Below are 20,118 nucleotides of genomic sequence, written 5' to 3'. Positions count from 1 at the left end.
TTTAATTCTCAAAGGTACCAATGGGCTGACATCTGCAGCATCTCAAAGTTTATTTTCAGTAGCCTATATTGTCCACTCTGAGAACAAAACACACACACACACACACACACACACACACACACACACACACACACACACACACACACACACACACACACACACACACACACACACACACACACACACACATACACATGAACATGCGCACACACACAAACACACACATCAAATAGCATTTTAGCAGTTTGTCAAAGTGTGTTTGTGTTAGTCTCTGCCCAAGATGGCAGATTAAGGTGCCTGTATAGTACCAGTGTAATTCCAAAGCCACAGCAAACTGCTGACTCCCCTGCTGAAATTTGCAAATTGCTCAGACATTTTGGTGATGCCAGCTCATGCCAGGCTCAGACTAGCATTAAAGCAGATGGCTTGCTGCAATGCTGCCTCAGAGATCCGCCCATTGTATGTTTTTCTGGATCTGTCAGACAAGGTAGGATTAATTATAAACATTGACAAAAATGCCGAGAAAGACTCTAAGCCTTTTTTTTTTGGTATGTTGTCAACATCAAAGTTTTCCCCAAAAATTGAGGGATGTTAAAATAAAAAAGCCTTAGTCATCGTGATACGACTCAGCAACACTGTCAGATTAAAAGTCTATTGATTTGCCCCGTTTTTATTAAGATGGATAAAATGTGGTAAATAAAAATGCAACTATGTAATATGTAAGGAAGTTCTTTTTCTGCTCTGGATGACTTTGCACCCCGTTTCCAATTTCTGATTTGTTCAATGTACTAACCCAGACAATCTTGCACAGTGGATGAGCTAGGCCTAAAATTATCAGTGGAAAATTAAATCATCAATTGCTATTTCCCATTCAGGCCATGCAGTGAGTTCAATGTAAAGGCCAGTCTTGAAATAGTCTCTTTATTCTCTGCTTAATTCAGCTTTTCTCCTTGTTAAGCTTGGTTCTGTCCAATATGGCACCCTATTCCCTATATAGTCTACTACCTATGACCTGGGCCCATAAAGCTCTGCTCAAAAGTAGTGCACTATGTAAGGAATAGAGTGGCATTTGGGACACTGCCCTTGTCCCTGCTGTTCACACATCTAAATATATACCAGAGGGAGTTGCAGCAGAAACCATCACGATGATAACATGACCCTTTTATGAAGGTTGATGCAATTGGGTTAAAAGACTGCAGTTCCAATATTCCAATGGGCTATTATATTTCAGGTTATTTTGGGGGGTAATTAACTGTGTGCAATTTCCTGTGTGTATGTGTGTGTGTGTGTGCACGCACGTGTGTGTAACAGAGAGAGAGACAGACAGAGACATACAGAGAGACAGACAGAGAAGGAAGTTCAGCATTACAGCGTGATTGAAATGTAAAAGCAATGTTCCCTTTAAATTGCTATAGCGCAATATGTAATGCTTAAATTAACAGGTTTCAATCCAACCTTTTTTTCCAGCAAAGTACATGTTGGATAAAACATGTCACATTTTCTCTGTAAACTTTCCAAATTTAGACCAAGATAAATATGCTAGACAAGCTGGGATATTGTGTATGTAAAATCAATAATGCAAAAAAATGGCAGAGGAAACGTTTTTCTGCGCAAATATTGATATAATAACCATCGAAGTAAACTTGGGAGTCATGCGATGAGTCTCTGTGGTCCTCCCACTATGACTCGGGAAAGCATGCAGTTTATTAGGCTACAGATGAAATGAATTATGATGAACTTTACAGCGTAGTGAAAATGAAAGGTGATGAGGTTGATGCTACTTTCCAATAAATATCGAGGGTCTTATTCTGGTGACATGATCGATGCTTGGCTGCCTTTGCTTGGCTGCTGTTTGAGAAACAAACACATTCGCTATATAATGCCACATTTTTGTGACAAAACCATCAGTAGAGTTGAAAATGCATGGAAACACATTTAACTTAGATTTTTTTTATTCAGTACATGGGAATTGAACCATAAACGTTATTTTGATGTGTACTGCGTCATCATGCAACAACAACAACAAAAATTCTGCAACAAGTCAATTTGATGGAAACATCTCTGATGGGGAAATGCGCATATTGTTTTTACACAGAATTGAGAATATTCGCCAAATTGGATGGAAACCTAGCTACTGAGAGAGACCTGAGAGAGAAACTGAATCAAAGCGAGATTGAATCAGTCATTCATAGATTGGTCATTTGAGTACATACCCCAAGCAGTAAATGTATAGATGCAGGTACATGTGTATGATACAAGCACCGTACAGTGAGTCAGCACTTCATTCCAGCATATTCCAGAAACGCCACCATGCTGCCCTCTACTGGCAAACATGTCTCTCCTCATTTAAAAAAAGGTATACTCTGTCTCTGCAGTGGTGCAAATTATGATAGCTCTCTAAAAAACTTGGGATTTGACCTATCAGCTAAACTTCTAATATAACAATGATATGCCATTTAGCAGATGCTTTTATCCAAAGTGACTTAGTCATGTATGCATATATTCTACATACGGTTAGTCCCAGGAATCAACCTCAGTATCCTGGCATTGCAAGCGCCATCCTATACCAACTGAGGTAGGTGATGCCATTCTAATAATGTCAAGAATAAGTTAGTATATAACTCCTGAAGATTTGGAGTGCCCTCTGCTTGTCATCGATTACCTTAGGAGTTGGTAAGACAGCACACACCGATCTGGGTGCAGGCTTTGACTACAACTATTGATTGGTAACACCCCAAATGTCCTGGACAGAAAAACCACAACAATATGTTTTGTCTGCAAATATACAGTTACACAGCCGCCGGCCTCCTTCTTGTTCCCTCCTTTCATTGACTTGCCAAAGATGTTCAGACTCAGAGACTGTTCCTCGCCTCCTCTGACCGTAATTGCTTTGTTTGACTTATAAATAGCTCCCCTGCCGTGTAATGTACCTGTAAAGCGTCAGGAGACTTTCCCTGGGTCTCTGTGGTCTGGCCGTCCTGTGCTCGGATTGATCAGTGTGCAAGGTCGGGTGGTTGACGGGTTAGCTGGGACACTGTCTGGCCCCATTTGGTGATGGTGGAGAATAAAAGGAAAACAGGAGGAGGCTGTGTTGTTATTCTGGGCTGCAGCCAGACTCCCCTGGGGAGAGAAGGATGAGCCACACCTGCTGTTCAGTCTTTACTGCAAAGTCACTGCAGCGACAGTGGAGTAATAATAATAATAATAATAATAATAATTATTATTATGTGGGTGCATACATTTGTCCTATTTCTCTAATGTACACGTTTTTTTGTTTGTTGCATATCCCATTCCCCCGGAGAGTGGGGTCAGAGCCAGGGATCAGCCATTACTGGTAGTGACCTTAGAGCAATTAGGGTTACGTGTCTTGCTCAAGGGCACAGACATCATTTTCACCTAGTCATCTCGGGATTTGAACCAGCAACGTTTCAGTTACTGGTCCAACACTCCGAACCGCTAGGCTACCTGCCACCCTAAATGGGTCAAGGGCTTAGCTACAGGGAACATCCAATGTACTACATTTGTGAAGAAAATACAATGAAGGCCACGCTGCATTTCAACATGGTCCCTATTCGAAATACTTTAGATTTGCATGCTTCCTTCCTAGTTTTCTAAACGTGTAGAGCACGTCGGTATAGAGAAAGTGTAGAGCGTGTCGGTTCTGATATCACTAGATTGGTAAAAGCAACGCAACAGATGCATTGCTCTTATCTATCCAATCGTGTCAGATCAGGGATCACTTCAAGGAAATTATGGATTTAAAAAAAGAGTTTTAACAGGGCCTAAGAATCCAAAGTAGCCCTTTGAGACATCACTAATGAAAAGATCCCGAGTAAACTTATGATCTCAATTTAAAACAATTGTATCAATTAAAGCAACCATTTTTATTAGATAGTTAACTTAGTGTCTATTAACATTGAAATACAAAAGGCAATATATACTTCTCCACTCCCAATACATTGCAGGCAAATGGTCATATTCACACAGATATTAAGAAAACTAAATATATTTCAATATCAAGTAACAATGATTCAGAAAATTAAATATTTACCCATTAGTAAACCATTAGCTTGAATATTACATTCTTCATAAGAGTTATTGATTTGCTTAGTTGATCTCAGACAATTGTTACATTTAAACAGACAATGAATACATACTCTTGTGAAGGTGACAAATGAAAATGACAAAATAGATAGTTTACATCAATCCATTCACAAATCATTTAGGTGCTGGTCTTCCTCTAGGAAACTTAGGGAAAAATCTATTCTGTTACAGTAGCTAGGTTTCCATCCAATTGACGACAGATTTTCATCAGAATATTCAAAAATCCGCACAAAAACAATACACACATTTTCCCACAGGAGTTACGTTTCCATCAAATTGAGTTGTGGATAAAATGCTGGGCGCGATGACATATTGGACATAAAAATAACTTTTGCGGATAAATTCCCATTTTCTTTTTAAAGAAAAAAAAAAAAGGAATATGTTTTCATCGTATTTTCAACTCTACTGATTTGTCACAACAAACGTTGCGTTACATAGAGAATGTGCCCATTCTGGTTTTGGCACGTGTGCTCTAGCCAACAGCTCGCAGATACAGTGCAGGTATAGCCTACTACACGATGAGATTATTAAAATGGACAAAAAGAGCAAGATTATGTTTGTCAAACAGCAGCCAAGCATCACCAAAATAAGACCCTCGATATTTATTGGAAAGGAGCATCAAGCTCATCACCTTGCACTTTCACCACCATGTGAAGTTCATCATCATTTATTTCATCTATAGCCGAATAAACTGCATTTCTCAACGAGCAGTAGTGGGAGGAACACACAACATGACTCAAGTTGTTTTTTTCTCTCGATATGATGGTTATTATTCACCTCTATTGCTCGCGTAATTCATTTCATTCACACAGAAAGAGCCCACCTTGTCTAGAGTTTTTTGTTCTGTCGATATTTAAAAAAATAAAAATAAAAAATAAAACATCTACTTTACAGTCATACAAAAAGTTGGATGGAAACCTGGTTATTAAGAAATACTTTACTTTTATTTTTTTTAACCACTCAGCACTACCTTATCCAGCTTTGACTGACAACCACTTCCCCCTGAAGTATATATATTTTTTAAATCAAAGTGGAGAAAAATCTATTTCGCATTTTTCACGTTTAGTCTTAGTGGCAAATCCATAGAATACAACAAAGCAATCATTTGTAGTTAGGATTAGGAATGTCAGTCTAACCGATACCTTTTTCACACTACTGAGCTAAACTGAGCTGTACTGCACTGGCCTGGTTACTCATCCCCCATAGTTGACTGAACCGTACTGGAAAGAATAATGTGAAAAGAAAACACGACACGGGTCGACACGATACTACGAAAAGGTATTTGTCTCAATTCTCTTTCAATTCTTCCTTCAATCATGTCATTTTTCCCATAAAAAAGGTTAAGGCTTGGTTACCGTAGGAACCAATGGCAACAGAGGCAAACTCAATAGGTGACACCTCACACAGGCATTGGTCAAGGCTTTGGTCAAGGCACAGGTCACGGCTTTGGTTAAAGGTGGAGTCCACGCCAAAATCCAAGTTTGCCAGATGCCACCATACCGTAAAAGGTGTGACTATCACAGAGTGGGCCTTTAAATTGTAAGCAGAGTCTATTCTATCTGCACTAAGATCCCCATTGGTTTGAGATTGAGGCCGACAAGTTTCTTTGAATGCATGTGTAGTGATATCACAGACATTGTGAAATAGACCATTTTGAGGATATGAAAACGACAAAACTTTGGTTTCGGGGTGAACTGTCCCTTTAAGTTGTATGGGACAGTATATACTGACAAACCGACCTATATTCAACCCATTCTTACACAACACCAGTCTCTCATTGCCAAAGCCAATAAGCAGACGACAAACACAGAAGGCACTTTCTACAACGTGAAAAGACTGAAAACCAAAGTACCTCGTTTTGACGAGAACTGTCTGAAAAAGGCTAACGAAATGGTGTAAATCTGAAAAGGACATTAGATTGTGATGCGCAAGTATAATGGCAAATGTGCATTTAATAATTACAGTAGCCCTGGTAACTAATAACCTAGGTGATTATCATAGTTCTTCTAGACTGAGTGCCCACTAAACTAAACTTCATGCATGATGCTTTTCATTCAGGTATCACTCTACTGAACGCAAACACTCATTCTCTTCATTAGCACGTTGAAATTGAAGGATGCTGAAAAGCCACCATCGTTGGGAGTCCCAACATGTGGTTACTTTTACAACACAGTCAGACATGCGGCCAGGAATATACAAAGACTGAATTGACAACAAGCATAAAGCAAACAAAACACGGCATCTTCTCTATGACACGACCAGGACACACACGCACCTAAAAGAGAACATCGACACATACGCGAACAGAGGACATTGCAAAAAAGAAAAAGTGCACACATACTGAAAAACACCGCAAGATTTCGCAATCATTCGACTTTCCATTCTGAAAAAGCACAGCGGGGACAATTTCCTACTCAAGTGCCCTTTTTTTGGGGGGGGGGTTGGGGGCTGTCAGGTGACCACAGCTCATATATTTAAAAAAAATAACAGATCTCAGATCAGACCTTACGGAAGCCCCAGCAGACAGACTGCTGGTCAAGTCAATGATGGTTTCTTCGACGGAGGCTCCATGGTATGACCTATAAGGGATTGCTGACAGCAGGTTGTGGGGGATCCATCCCCATCCCAGAAAGGTGGTGTGTTGGTGGGCGTTGGATGGATGGAAGAGGGGAAGGGCGTATCTGGGGTTTAAGTTAGCCCGGGCCTGGGTCTAGTTGTTCCCCTGAAAAGCTCCGGAGGCGGCGGAGGAGGCTGCGGAGGTGGCGGCCGTCTGGAAGGACTTGTTGGTGAGCACGCCCTGGGAGAACTCCTGCTGGGCCTTCTGGAAGCTGGCCCCGGTACGCCGGTACTGGCTGTGCACCTGGGAAAGGAGGAGACCCAGGCATTAGGGTCTATAGATTCTATACTGATAGGTGTAGAGGTGGAAGTGCAATGAACTAAGATATTTGTATTATGGCTGGGATAATATACCAGTATCGCGATACTCATTAGTATCGTGGGCTAGGAAACCAAACACAAAGAAGATTGAACTTCTTTAGGAAAACAGCCCTAATGTTGTAAACAAACATCATTATGTTGTCATCCAGAGTCACATGTATTTATTTTCCATGCTGTGGCACAACATTTAATTACATTTTTAATTTTTTTTTTTTTTTACATACAGCAGGTTATTGTTTTAAATCATTTTTGCCAAAACATCCCGGCCCTAATTTGTAGTGGGATGTAGCAGTCAGTCTTTATTGTCGAATGTAGAACATAAACTGAGCGAGTACGTTAGTCAATTGCAGTCATGTAGAGTACCAGTCATGTGTTCTCGTAAGAACGGTATACCGTAGCTTGAACAGAACTGAACAATGGGATTTGTAGTCATCACGTCGATACAAGTTTACAGTACAGCACCACAGTCATACTGGAAAAAAAAAAAATAGTGCTCAGTCACAAGTTTAAAAAACAACAACTGTTTTGTCCCCAAGTCTGGATATGTACAGTTATGACATACAGGTAGGTACTGTAACGCCACATACCATCTTCAGTAGGATGACTGACAGCACAGCGCAGACGGTGAAGAAGCAAGCCACCACGATCATGATGGCTCCCACTGCCTTGTTGGTGCTGATGATGGTGAACGAGGCGATCCAACCACTTGGAATCAAAGAGAGGGATACATATAGGGTCATTCGTTTCATTTAGTCTAATATGTGAATGTATTGCCCAATTAAATTATGTTCTAAAATGTATGTTATTCACCATTGAACCATATTCTTTGGTTTCAATTTACAATATTTATAGAATTTCCCAAAACCCTATTTCATTGATGAAACATGGGGGGGTCTAATTTATGAAAAATATTTTCAGATAAGTTAATATAACTTATCAACTATTCAAAGCAATGCATCTGTTGAGTTCTGCTAGATTGTACTAAGCTATTCACTTTTGACAATGAACCACCTGGAGGTCATCCTCAGCGACATTTATTTATCCGTTATTTTACCAGGTAAGTTGACTGAGAACACGTTCTCATTTGCAGCAACGACCTGGGGAATAGTTACAGGGGAGAGGAGGGGGATGAATGAGCCAATTGTAACCTGGGAATTATTAGGTGACCGTGATGGTTTGAGGGCCAGATTGGGAATTTAGCCAGGACATCGGGGTTAACACTCTTACGATAAGTGCCATGGGATCTTTAATGACCTCAGAGAGTCAGGACACCTGTTTAACGTCCCACCCAAAAGACAGCACCCTACACAGGGAAGTGTCCCCCATCACTGCTCTGGGGCATTGGGATATTTATTTAGACCAGAGGAAAGAGTGCCTCCTACTGGCCCTCCAACACCACTTCCAGCAGCATCTGGTCTCCCATCCAGGAACTGACCAGGACCAACCCTGCTTAGCTTCAGAAGCAAGCCAGCAGTGGTATGCAGGGTGGTATGCTGCTGGCATACACCATTCTGACGAAGAGCCAAATTGTAAGAAGCTTCATGTTTAAATCAGACAAAGGAAAGCACAACTGAACAGATGGATAGGAAGTAAGAAAGACCCGAGGCCTTGGGAGAATCTCAATTGCATTTCCTTGATTCCCAACCTTCTCATACAACGGGTTCCGAGAAGGAGGTGAGGAAAGAGTATGCAAGGAATCAAGCAAATTAAATTCACATTCTCTCCCCTTTTTGAATTGCATTTTTCCCCCAGAAACATCCACTTGGCCGACCTAAACAATAGGATGGATGGATAGGTGTAAGCAAAATGGTGATGTTTCTGCCTAGCCTCACCACGGGACATAGGGGACCGTTCACCACATTGCTTGCTTACACCCACTGTATCTAATTCGCTCAGATCTGCCAACACTGGATGGGGTTGTAGTATTGGAAGAGGGCCAGAAGAGGAGAGTTACTGCAGGAAGAGCAGAAGGAGCCAAAGCCTCTCACTTACAGAGGAGTCTTTATGAGGAAAGAGAGACTCCAGTAGGAGGTAATCTGTCAAAGACATGACAAGAAGAGAGAGAGCGGAGATGGGCGAGATAGAGAGATTGAGATTTCTCTCTAAGGCCAACATGTACACCTCCGTACGTACACACAGAGGTGCAAAAAAACACAGGCACACATGCACAAAAACACATATGTGCACACACAACCCCCCTCCACATACAGAAAAACATTATAGCGTCCCATTCATTCAGACCCACCTGTTTCCCCACTTGGGGATGCCCACAGACTGGATGACGAACAACACCACTTGGCAGAAGAACACAAAGAAGAACAAGAAGAAACTGAAGGAGCTGTCCGTCCTGCAAAAAGAAGTGAGAGCGAGGGCACACAGGGTTGAGCGAACTAGCATTGGATGTTAATTCCATAACTGAATCAGGCAGTTCTTTGGGAAGTAAAACCCTTCATTTTATGAACTACTCTGTGCCTCCGTGTCTGGTCCGTCCCTTACAGGTATTTGGCTATTGGACAGGATGCCAAGAACATCAAAAATGTCATGATCATTGTACTACCGGGCATGAAAGTCAAGACTGAAAAATAACTTCTATTGCAAGTATTTAAACCTTCCTTCAACACCGTGCAATGTTAAAACGTTGTCCACCAGTGCAATGCAAATAAATTGGGTGCCAAAATGTGCTTGACGCAAATATGGTAAGAAATGAATTGAGATTGGGGCCAAAACAGGAAAACTGTCCCTTTAAGCTATTCCATAATTCCAACGCAACAGTAGGTCAGTCAATCCTTGTACTCACTTGAAGGCCTTGTAGACGGGTCTGTACCAGCAGAGGAAGGAGCAGGGGGCGAACAGGATGAACCAGAGGATGGACAGGCCAAAGTCCACGCCATACGCGGAATCCGCAGTGAAGTAGGCCAAACATGCCAGCAGGTTGAGGAACAGAGTCACGCAGTGGACTGGGGGGAGGGAGAGGGTTGCGTTCATTAGGCACCAAATGGAAGAAAACTGACAAACATGGCGAGGCAACCTGGTCTCATTTTTGTTTTCCGTTGCAAAACTTATGGAATTGTTTTAAGAGGGTCATACCATGGATCATTTAGCTATTTGATTTGGAATTTTATGGCCCGGTACCGGGATAACTTCAGACGAGTCTTGTGGACATTGTAAAGCAAAACATGTACAACATCTACGCGTTTGTGACAGTCTCAGCTTTTTTGATGGCAGAGTCATATTAGTTTGGAGCCCAGACCGTTCGGACGCTACAGACAAAAGTTGGCCAATCGGCGGTACCGACTTCAGACGAGGCCCGTGAAAACGTATCCTGGCCTGACAAACACCGCTGTAGCTCTGGCACTTTCCACCGAAGATGCGGGAAGGCCGACATGGGAGGATGTGGTGGATTGAGACGCAGCCCGTGCAACAAACAGTATATCTGTATCTTAAACTGACAGCTTTTCAATGGGGATTTTGTTATTTTGCTCTTTAGACTTCCACACGGACATAAACTCGATGGGGTATTAAAGAAGGGTGGGCAGTGCGTCACATTATAATATAAGTCAGCATCTTTGCGGTATTTAACAAAGTAACAAACCAGTCTCTGTGGTAGTACTGCATGCGCACACACACACACACACACGACAGTATACTTACACATCCACAGATAGTAAATCATCTTGCAGACCTTCTGGTACTCCACGGGAATCTCCTCTGAGAAGTCCTGGTAGAAGCAAGGCTTGATGGGAAAGATCTTGGGAAGAGGTGGCCAGTTGTTTTCTTTGCCTATTACAATAGAAATTCATTGATTAACATTCAATCAATCACTTTTTCCAACAGCTCCATTGCCAAAATGTTAAATGTATCCTGATTGATCCTCCTCTTTCCCAAGAAGATTATTCCATTCATGAATTAGAATTTCAATTCACTTCCTGGCTTGCCTGAAATGAAGTGGGCATTGACCCCATCCCTGCTGTAGAGGTAAGGAATGTCAGAGGCAGGGTTGGGGTCAATTCCATTTATTCAGGAAGTGAAATTGAAATTGCAAACTGAAATTCCAGCAATTGCAGTTGTTCTTCCTGAATTACTACATGAAAGTCCTGGAACTTCTGTTATCCTCCTGAATTGTTTGAATTGAAATTGACCCTAAAACTTGTTGAGAAGGTAGGATATCTTTCAGAGCGCGAGCGGTGTATACAAGGGCGTGGCATGTATAGGGAGAGAATAGAGTGAAGGGGAGTGACCTGTGGAGGCTCCCCTGCTCTGAAGTGCCTGCTCTCTGCGATCCAGGTCTGCAGCCTTCCTCTCCAGCTCCTCCTGCTGCCTCAGCAGGCTGGCCTGGGCTGCAGCCGCCGTGGCCTGCAGAGACGGAAGGGGAGAGAGGACAGGTCACATTTGGGCTGTGTGGTTCACATACATGTATGATAATAATATTAACGTAATCAGTGACTTATCTCATGAAACGACACAAATAGTTTTAGGCAAACAATATATGCTTTTGCTCACGGTATATGTGTCCCCTTTCTGTCCACTGAGGTAATTTCTGGACTATAAATCTGTCCATTTAAGGGAGCCCTTTTGGCACCCCCAGAAGCAAAAAAATCCATATAGCTTAAATCAGTATGGCCAGGTAGACAGTCAAATGTGAAAAAGTCTATATTTTCAGTCTCATGCGAAGACGTTGATGGCTTTTGGTTTCATAGTGAACTAGTGACAAGCGCCATCACTGACCTTTGGGCCGGGCTCTGTGGACGGCTGGAGCACGGCAGGCTGGGAAAGGGTGGTGGAAGCCGGAATGGTGGGCCCTGATAGGCCAGCCTGAAACAGGAAAGACACATGGCAGAATGAAAAAGGTGGGACAAACACCAACACACAATACAGCAATCTGTGATCAACAGGCATCAATCTAGTCCACATGAGTACGGTAGTTTTAATCAGTGAGTGGTTTGGTGTATTACAGAGTGTGTATGTGTGCGTTCATGCTAGGGTAAAAAGCAGGTCATCTTACCGTCTGATGGTCTGGGAAAGGGTTGAATTGCTCAATGTGGTCTACACCAGAGTTGGTCACTTGTGTAACTGAGGGATCCTGAAACAAAACAACACATTTTCTCTTCAATATTATGGGCAAATCCACAGCTATGCTTTGACTCAGATGTTTCACTTGAAAATGTATGCCAAACGAAAAACTTTTGATCTCAAAGTTTAACAAATGATACAACTCTATGCACAAGGACTACTTTATAAATGATTCACACAGAATTTCACAAAAACACATTTATTGTAAAATTGCGCAGATATTTAATGCGACCACGCTTTCCAAATAACTCTGTTAAATATCTACTCTGAATTAAGATTCAAAGAATTCTGCAGAAAGAATGGGATGTCTGTCAGCTATGACATGAAAAAAAATGGTTTTGTTTATTGAACTACAGTAGATGAATCAGATTTACATCTGGTAACAGAATTACATCATGGGTCCCCGATCTGTACTATACAGAAATGCATAATTATGAATGTCATTCTCTTCATGGTGATGCATCCTGAATAGGTACACAAAGATAGAAATATGCAATATCCTTCTTTTGCATATTTTGGTAATATTCGACACACTGGCTATTATTGTAATGAGCTCCGCCCCCAAACAAGACTACATTTGGTTGGTCCGAACCAGACCAAATCTGAAACAATCACAGAAGTTTGTTTCACAAGTTTGGACATTACAGCTCACTATAGTACAGTAGATATGTTAAGTACAGTACAATGCATTATACAGTACTGCACTCTACTTTCCTTTACTGTGTAAATTTGAGAAACATAGACATCTATGATTGGTCCAATTTGGTCTCTCCCTATTTGTTTAAAGAAAAAACAGTTATGAGCTGAACATAACAATATGCCAGTGGAAGGGAGGACAGTAGCAAGTTACCCAACTGTGGTTTATGACTACTATGATTTCCCATTGTAGCCAATTCAGTTGCAGTAATTCCAACACTGATTTTTCTTTAATTCAGTTACTGATTAAGTGTTTATTTATTTTTTAAATCACTTAATAATTCATTTACATTACATTTAAGTCATTTAGCAGATAATTCAACAAACTTCATATCAGTAAAAACACAAACTAATTGTTAGGTCTACCCTTATCTGTTAGTTTTGTTATTCTCCCTACTCATGAGGGAGAGAAATGGGAAAATATCTTAAAAGGTATTTGGATTTTTTGGTAACAGAGTTACAAGGCACAAAGCAAATGTTTCTTGAACTTACAGAAGGCAAATCATTTCTCCAAAACCAAATATAGGTGTTGATATTAATTGGCATGGGTCTTTACTTCAACATTATTCTGTTTTGATCCATTTCTAATAAAATGTTAAGACTTTTTCTGGTAGATGACCCTTTATCCATCTTTTTGACCAGAAATCAAAGCCTTTTTCCAATCCTGAAAATTAGGAATAAGCAAATGGTTTAAACATTTATATATGCCTTCATTTCTCAAAAAGAAAGACTACTACGCTTGTATTGGACATGCTCCTGTTTGACTTCACATGTTGTTGCTCGTGGGTCCTTTTAGACGGAAACGCCAATATGCAACACTCATTCTTATTATTACGACATAATAGTCTCATCTAATAGACCTAATTGATCCGTCACGGGAAAGAATGCGACCGAACATTGACAATATTCACGTGACGCACGTAGCCTTTCATTTCAGAGCTCACGAAAAAAGAGAGCGCTTATGAATTCTTGTGATATCGAATAGCTCAAGACGTTTCATTTCCTGAAGTCAAAAAAAGAAATGTAGCAAAAATGTAAAATCAGGGACAACCACATTCATCCCGGAGTCCAGTTTAACTTAATATTTCAGTGGGCATCAAGAGAAAAGATTGATGTTAGCCTAAGCTAGGCTAATTATTTACAGGACCGTTTAGAAAACTTCCAAGTAAAGGCTGAATGACCCCTGGCCCGAGAGCAGAGCAATACAAACAAACAAAATCCAGAAGAGACATGGGGGTTGATATGAACAGGTGGGAGTCGGTCTGCTCTCAGCACATGATAATGTGTCACACATAAAGTCATGTGACACATAGGCTTTATAATCTGATTTGCGTAGTAGCCATCAGCCCCTCTGACACACCTGGCAGCTTTCCCCAAGAAGGATGAAGAGACATCCCTGCCATTTAACAATTCAATCAGTTAAATAGATGGCAAACCTTGGTAATCATTGGTGACCACAAAAATATGGATACGGTGCATTCGGAGAGTATTCAGACTAGAGGTCGACCGATTAGGTTTTTCTCAACGCGGATACCGATTATTGGAGGACCAAAAAAAAGCCGATACCAATTAATCAGACGATTTTTTAAAATGTATTTGTAATAATGACAATTACAACAATACTGAATGAACACTTATTTTAACTTAATATAATACATCAATAAAATCCATTTAGCCTCAAATAAATAATGACATGTTCAATTTGGTTTAAATAATGCAAAAACAAAGTGTTGGAGAAGAAAGTAAAAGGGGAATATGTGCCATGTAAGAAAGCTAACGTTTAAGTTCCTTGCTCAGAACATGAGAACATATGAAAGCTGGTGGTTCCTTTTAACATGAGTCTTCAATATTCCCAGGTAAAAAGTTTTAGGTTGTAGTTATTATAGGAATTTATAGGACTATTTCTCTCTATACCATTTGTATTTCATATACCTTTTGATTATTGGATGTTCTTATAGGCACTTTAGTATTGCCAGTGTAACAGTATAGCTTCCGTCCCTCTCCTCGCCCCTAGCTGGGCTCAAAACCAGGAACACATCGAGCGTTACCCATCGCTCCACAAAATCCGCGGCCCTTGCAGAGCAAGGGGAACAACTACTCCAAGTCTCAGAGCAAGTGACGTTTGAAACACTATTAGCTCGCTAACTAGCTAGCCATTTCACATTGGTTACACTAGCCTAATCTTGGGAGTTGATAGGCTTGAAGTCATAAACAGCGCAATGCTTGAAGCATGCTGTCAAAACGCAAAAAAGTGCTGTTTGAATGAATGCTTACGAGCCTGCTGCTGCCTCAGTCAGACTGCTCTATCAAATCATAGACTTAATTATAACAAAGAACACACATAAATACGAGCCTTAGGTCATTAATATGGTCGAATCCGTAAACTATCATCTCGAAAACAAAACGTTTATTCTTTCAGTGAAATACGTAACCGTTCCATATTTTATCTAACGGGTGGCATCCATAAGTCTAAATATTCCTGTTACATTGCACAACCTTCAATGTTATGTCATAATTATGTAAAATTCTGGCAAAGAACTGGGGAAGGGTACCAAAACATCTCTGTAGCTTTGAAGGTCCCCAAGAACAGTGGCCTCCACTATTCTTAAATGGAAGAAGTCTGGAATCACCAAGACTCTTAATAGAGCTGGCCGCCCGGGCCAAATTGAGCAATCAGGGGAAGACGGCCTTGGTCAGGGAGGTGATCAAGAACCAGAAGATCACTCTGAGTGACAGAGTTGGGAGAAGCTTCTAGAAGGACAACCATCTATTCAGCACTCCACCAATCAGACCTTTATGGTAGAGTGGCCAGACAGATGCCACTCCTCAGTAAAAGGCACATGACAGCCCACTTGGACTCTCTGTTCTGATGAAACCAAGATTGAACTCATTGGCCTGAATGTCAAGCGTCACGTCTGGAGGAAACCTGGCACCATGCCTACAGTGAAACGTGGTGGTGGCAGCATCATGCTGTGGGGATATTTTTCAGTGGCAGGAACTGGGAGACTAGTCAGGATCGAGGGAAAGATTAACGGAGAGAGAGATCCTTGATGAAGTCCTGTGAAGTCCTGAGCACTCTGGAGCAGGTTCTCAGACTGGGGCAAAGGTTCACCATCCAACAGGACAACAACCCTAAGCACACAGCCAAGACAATGCAGGAGTGGCTTCGGGACAAGTCTCTGAATGTCCTTGAGTGGCCCAGCCAGAGTCCGGACTTGAACCCGATGGAACATCTCTGGAGAGAACTGAAAATAGCTGTGCAGCGATGCTCCTCATCCAACCTGACAGAGCTTGAGAGGATCTGCAGAAAAGAATGGGAGAAACTACAGAAAATACAGTGGTGCCAAGCTTCTAGCGTCATAATCAAGAAGACTCTAGGCTGTGATCGCTGCCAAAGGTGCTTCAACAAAGTACTGAGTAAAGGGTCTGAATACTTATGTAAATGTGATATATATATATATATATAAAAATAAAAAAAAATTATTACTATTTCTAAAAACCTGTTTTTGCTTTGTCATTGTGGGGTATTGTGTGTATATTGATGAGAAAATGTTATGAACTTTAGAATAAGGCTGTAGCGTAACAAAATGTGGAAAAAGTCATGGGGTCTGAATTCCTTCAGAATGGACTGTATGTTTGAAGTAGTTTGGGAGACAAATGATGACGGCAGAAACATACATAAGCCAAATAACGATAATAAGGTGTAGGCCTAACCAACAAGAAATACAAGACGGGACGCTCTCTCAACAATACAGTAATAACAACCAGGGAGTGGTGTTGTCTATAGAGAAACCAGTGAACTTGCCTAGCAGCCTACTAGAAAGTAGACTTTGATAACGTTACACCAGACATTCCTATATAGGCCACCCTGGCAGTGTGTGTGTGGTCACCAATGATTACCAAGGTTTTCCAGTTTCACAAACCCACAGCTAAAGGCGAACTCGTATCTAATCCAACGGCGAGTCAGACTTCATATCAGAATTCATAATTGAGTAATAACGCCCAGAATTGCAATATCAGACATGTGAACAGCAGCTGTGAACTGTAGGCTGAGCTATTTGTTCAGGCGCATACACACCCCGCAAGCAAACAGTCAGTACCATTGCGAACTAGAGACAGCGAAAGTACAGGAAGAGCCATTGCTTTGCAACTCTTAGCTACCATTGAAGTAATTGTAGGTCTGAATCAAAATGTGACGTGGTTACAGTAATACTGTTTTTCACTCTACGAGTAGCAAACACAGAGCGTGCTATATAGCCTACTTGGTATTTGGTTTCTGTAAGTTCTGATTGAAACAGTGGATATGATTTGTTAAGCCTAGATTTTGCATTCTGTCAACATTACACACTAGGCCAGTCCTTTAACTGGATGGCAAACGTACTGAAAATTGGTATTGTACACTAAAGTATGCAGCATTCTATATGCAGAGGTATTGTTAGAATATACTGTAAAATACTCAAATGGGACAATGCAACCACCCTAATGTTTAATGGACTTACCAGCTGTGGCTCTAGCCAATAGAAGAAGTTTGATCTACTCTACATAGTAATGAGTCAAAGGAAACATTACAGAATTTTGCAGTTGCAAGATCTCTAGCATTCATTCGGACAAATTCAGCCTACTGCTCTTGATCAAAGATAATTTATATTCATGCCTAGCCTATATGCTATCTCGCTGCTGTGCAATTGAGTTTGTTCAGCTTATGTCTCTCACACTTCCTTGATGACCAGTGTGGCCATAAGCATGTTCAATTAATTTTATTAAAGTCTATAGAGAGATAGGCCCTTTGTAAAAAGGTGTAGCTGAACTATAGACCTACAGCCTAGACATCATGGAAGCAATGAAGTCAGTCCACACAGCCTGGTCTCAAACTAGATGTAACATAGTACAGTAAACGTACATCCAGGACACTCAAATTACACTGAACAAAAATATAAAACACAACATGTAAAGTGAAGTCACCAGAAATGTCACCCATTGAGCGAGTTTGGGATGCTCTGGATCGACATGTACAACAGCACGTTCCAGTTCCCACCAATATCCAGCAACTTTGCACAGTCATTGAAGAGGAGTGGGACAACATTCCAAAGGCCACAGTCAACAGCCTGATCAACTCTATGTGAAGGAGATGTGTCGTGCTGCATGAGGCAAAATGGTGGTCACACCAGATACTGACTAGTTTGCTGATCTACGCCCCTACCTTTTACTGAAGGTAGGGGCGTGACCAACAGATGTATATCTGTATTAACAGAAATCCATAGATTAGGGTCTAATGAATTCATTTAAATTAACTGATTTCCTTATATGAACTGTAACTCAGTCAAATCTTTGAAATTGTTGCATGTTGCGTTTATATTTTTGTTCAGTATATGTGTACACTTCTGTGTGTGTGTGTGTGTGTGTGTGCGCGTGCATGTCTGTGTGTAGTGTTTTTGTGTACCATTTTAATTAGGAAAGCAACAGTATTCTGATGCCCTGTGTATTTACTTGAGAGTGTGTGTAAGACTATGTATACCTGTCTGTCTGTCAACCTGTGAACTGTCTGTAAAATTGTACCATGGTTGCGTTTATATGTTTGTTTTGTGTAGAATTATATTTTAGGTCATCATAAATCTCATCACGGGCAACTTTAGCAACTTCATACTACTTTTTAGCTACTTAGCATGTTAGCTAACACTTCCCTAACCCTTAGCCCCACTAACATTAGCCACCTAGTTAGTGTTAGCAACGATGCTTCAGAAGAGATGGGAAACTCCACTGGAATCGTATTATGTATTTTGCACATGCTACATCAACAGGCTGTGCGGTGCATTCTGGGGTATTTTGGGACAAAGAGAATTGTCCTTCAAGGAGTGAATGGGAGTCAATTGAGCACTAGCTCAACAACCCAACATTAGCATGAATTTCATCAACATCACAAATATTTTCCGAGATGTGAGATAATTAACTTGCTATCTGTATTATTGTATAGCTTTGGAATCGTGACATCACGTACTGTCAGGGAAAATAGGCAAGCTTCTCGACTCATAACCTGACTCTGAGAAGGGATTGCGTGACAATTATCTTAGCAACCGCGTGATGCAGCATAACAACGTGAACACAATTGGTCGATAGTCTGCTGCTTGAGGTATTATATTTTACACATTCCTCCGTTGATTGCACAATGGGGTTCCGATCTCCTTTCTCTAATATCTCTGGTGTTAGCAACCTAGCTAATGTTGCCCCAACAAATATGAATTTGTAACATATCACACGCTTTGCAAATTCATAACATATCATACAAAATGGAAATGAATGCATATCATATGAAACGGAACATTTATCAGACCAATTGGAGTGTATCGGATTTACATTTACTATGATATGTCTACCCCTGAGTCCAGGTTGGTTCCCATCTAAAGGTAATTGTGTAGGTTTCGTTTGATGAAAAACAGATGATACCGACAACGTGCTCACTAACAGTAGCCTACCCCAAGATCGTATAGCCTATGCCGTGGCTTGCTAACTTGTGGAATTCCATATTATTTTAAAAAGAAGTAGTAGACCAGTCTATCAGCTTGTAAACGATTTCCTTTATCAAATTTGTATTTAGCCACATTTGCAACTTCCTGTAGCTGAGAGAATGGCGAAACCCCACCCTCATTTGCAGACAATGACAAATTAGAGGCTGAAGCTTTGTCAATCATGCCACGTCGCCCGAATTAAACCCGGAATACACCCAACATGTTTCTTTGTGTTACTTTTTTTTAGCAAATATTGGTTAAAAGTTAGCAGCAACTTTGTATCAACTCTAGTGTGGAATGAAAGGGTCTTACTTGGAAAGGGTTGACATTGGACGAATCTGCAAATGGGTTATCGTCAAATCCCGACATTTTAATGGCGTTTTATAGATCTCCTCAAAGTATAAACAATACACAGTCCTCCTATCGTTTGATATGCCCCTTTTTATCGCACTGGTAACTTCCTGAAATGGAGTTTAGTGCGCAGACGTTGGTTACGTGTGAGATGACGTCTCCCTACGTCATTTGGCTAGTTAAGTAAGGCCCCCACCCCACCTTTAGATCAAAATAGGTGTTTTGGGAGACGGCATGTCTCCGATTTATTTACAAAGCAAATAGACAAAACATTTGTGCATGTCTTTAATACTATTTTGAAACAATTCGAGGTGTATTAATGGCACTAGCCAGACATATGGTTAAAAATACAATAATTTGGAAAATTCCCCCCTTAGGCTAATGTTGACAAGGTCAAGGCAATTTTATTTTAATTTGATCAGTAAACTGCAGCAGGGGGAAATACATACATAAAGTT

At 40.9% G+C, this 20,118-nt stretch overlaps 1 protein-coding gene across 1 annotated transcript; it reads right to left on the bottom strand.

Moving 5' to 3' along the window:
- Positions 1–3,869: 3,869 nt before the first annotated feature.
- Positions 3,870–19,790, bottom strand: scamp2 (secretory carrier membrane protein 2). The gene is made up of 9 exons (XM_035790558.2): positions 19,623–19,790; positions 12,044–12,121; positions 11,767–11,853; positions 11,280–11,394; positions 10,693–10,821; positions 9,839–9,998; positions 9,287–9,388; positions 7,629–7,746; positions 3,870–6,964 (listed from the first exon to the last, which is right to left on the bottom strand). Exons 1-9 carry the CDS (start codon positions 19,677–19,679, stop codon positions 6,815–6,817), a joined length of 996 nt encoding a protein of 331 aa, XP_035646451.1. The 5' UTR covers positions 19,680–19,790; the 3' UTR covers positions 3,870–6,814.
- Positions 19,791–20,118: the final 328 nt, after the last annotated feature.

The sequence above is a fragment of the Oncorhynchus keta genome, chromosome 17 (assembly GCF_023373465.1).
Source record: "Oncorhynchus keta strain PuntledgeMale-10-30-2019 chromosome 17, Oket_V2, whole genome shotgun sequence".
NCBI lineage: Eukaryota > Metazoa > Chordata > Actinopteri > Salmoniformes > Salmonidae > Oncorhynchus > Oncorhynchus keta.
This window is presented reverse-complemented; position numbering and strand designations above follow the sequence as displayed.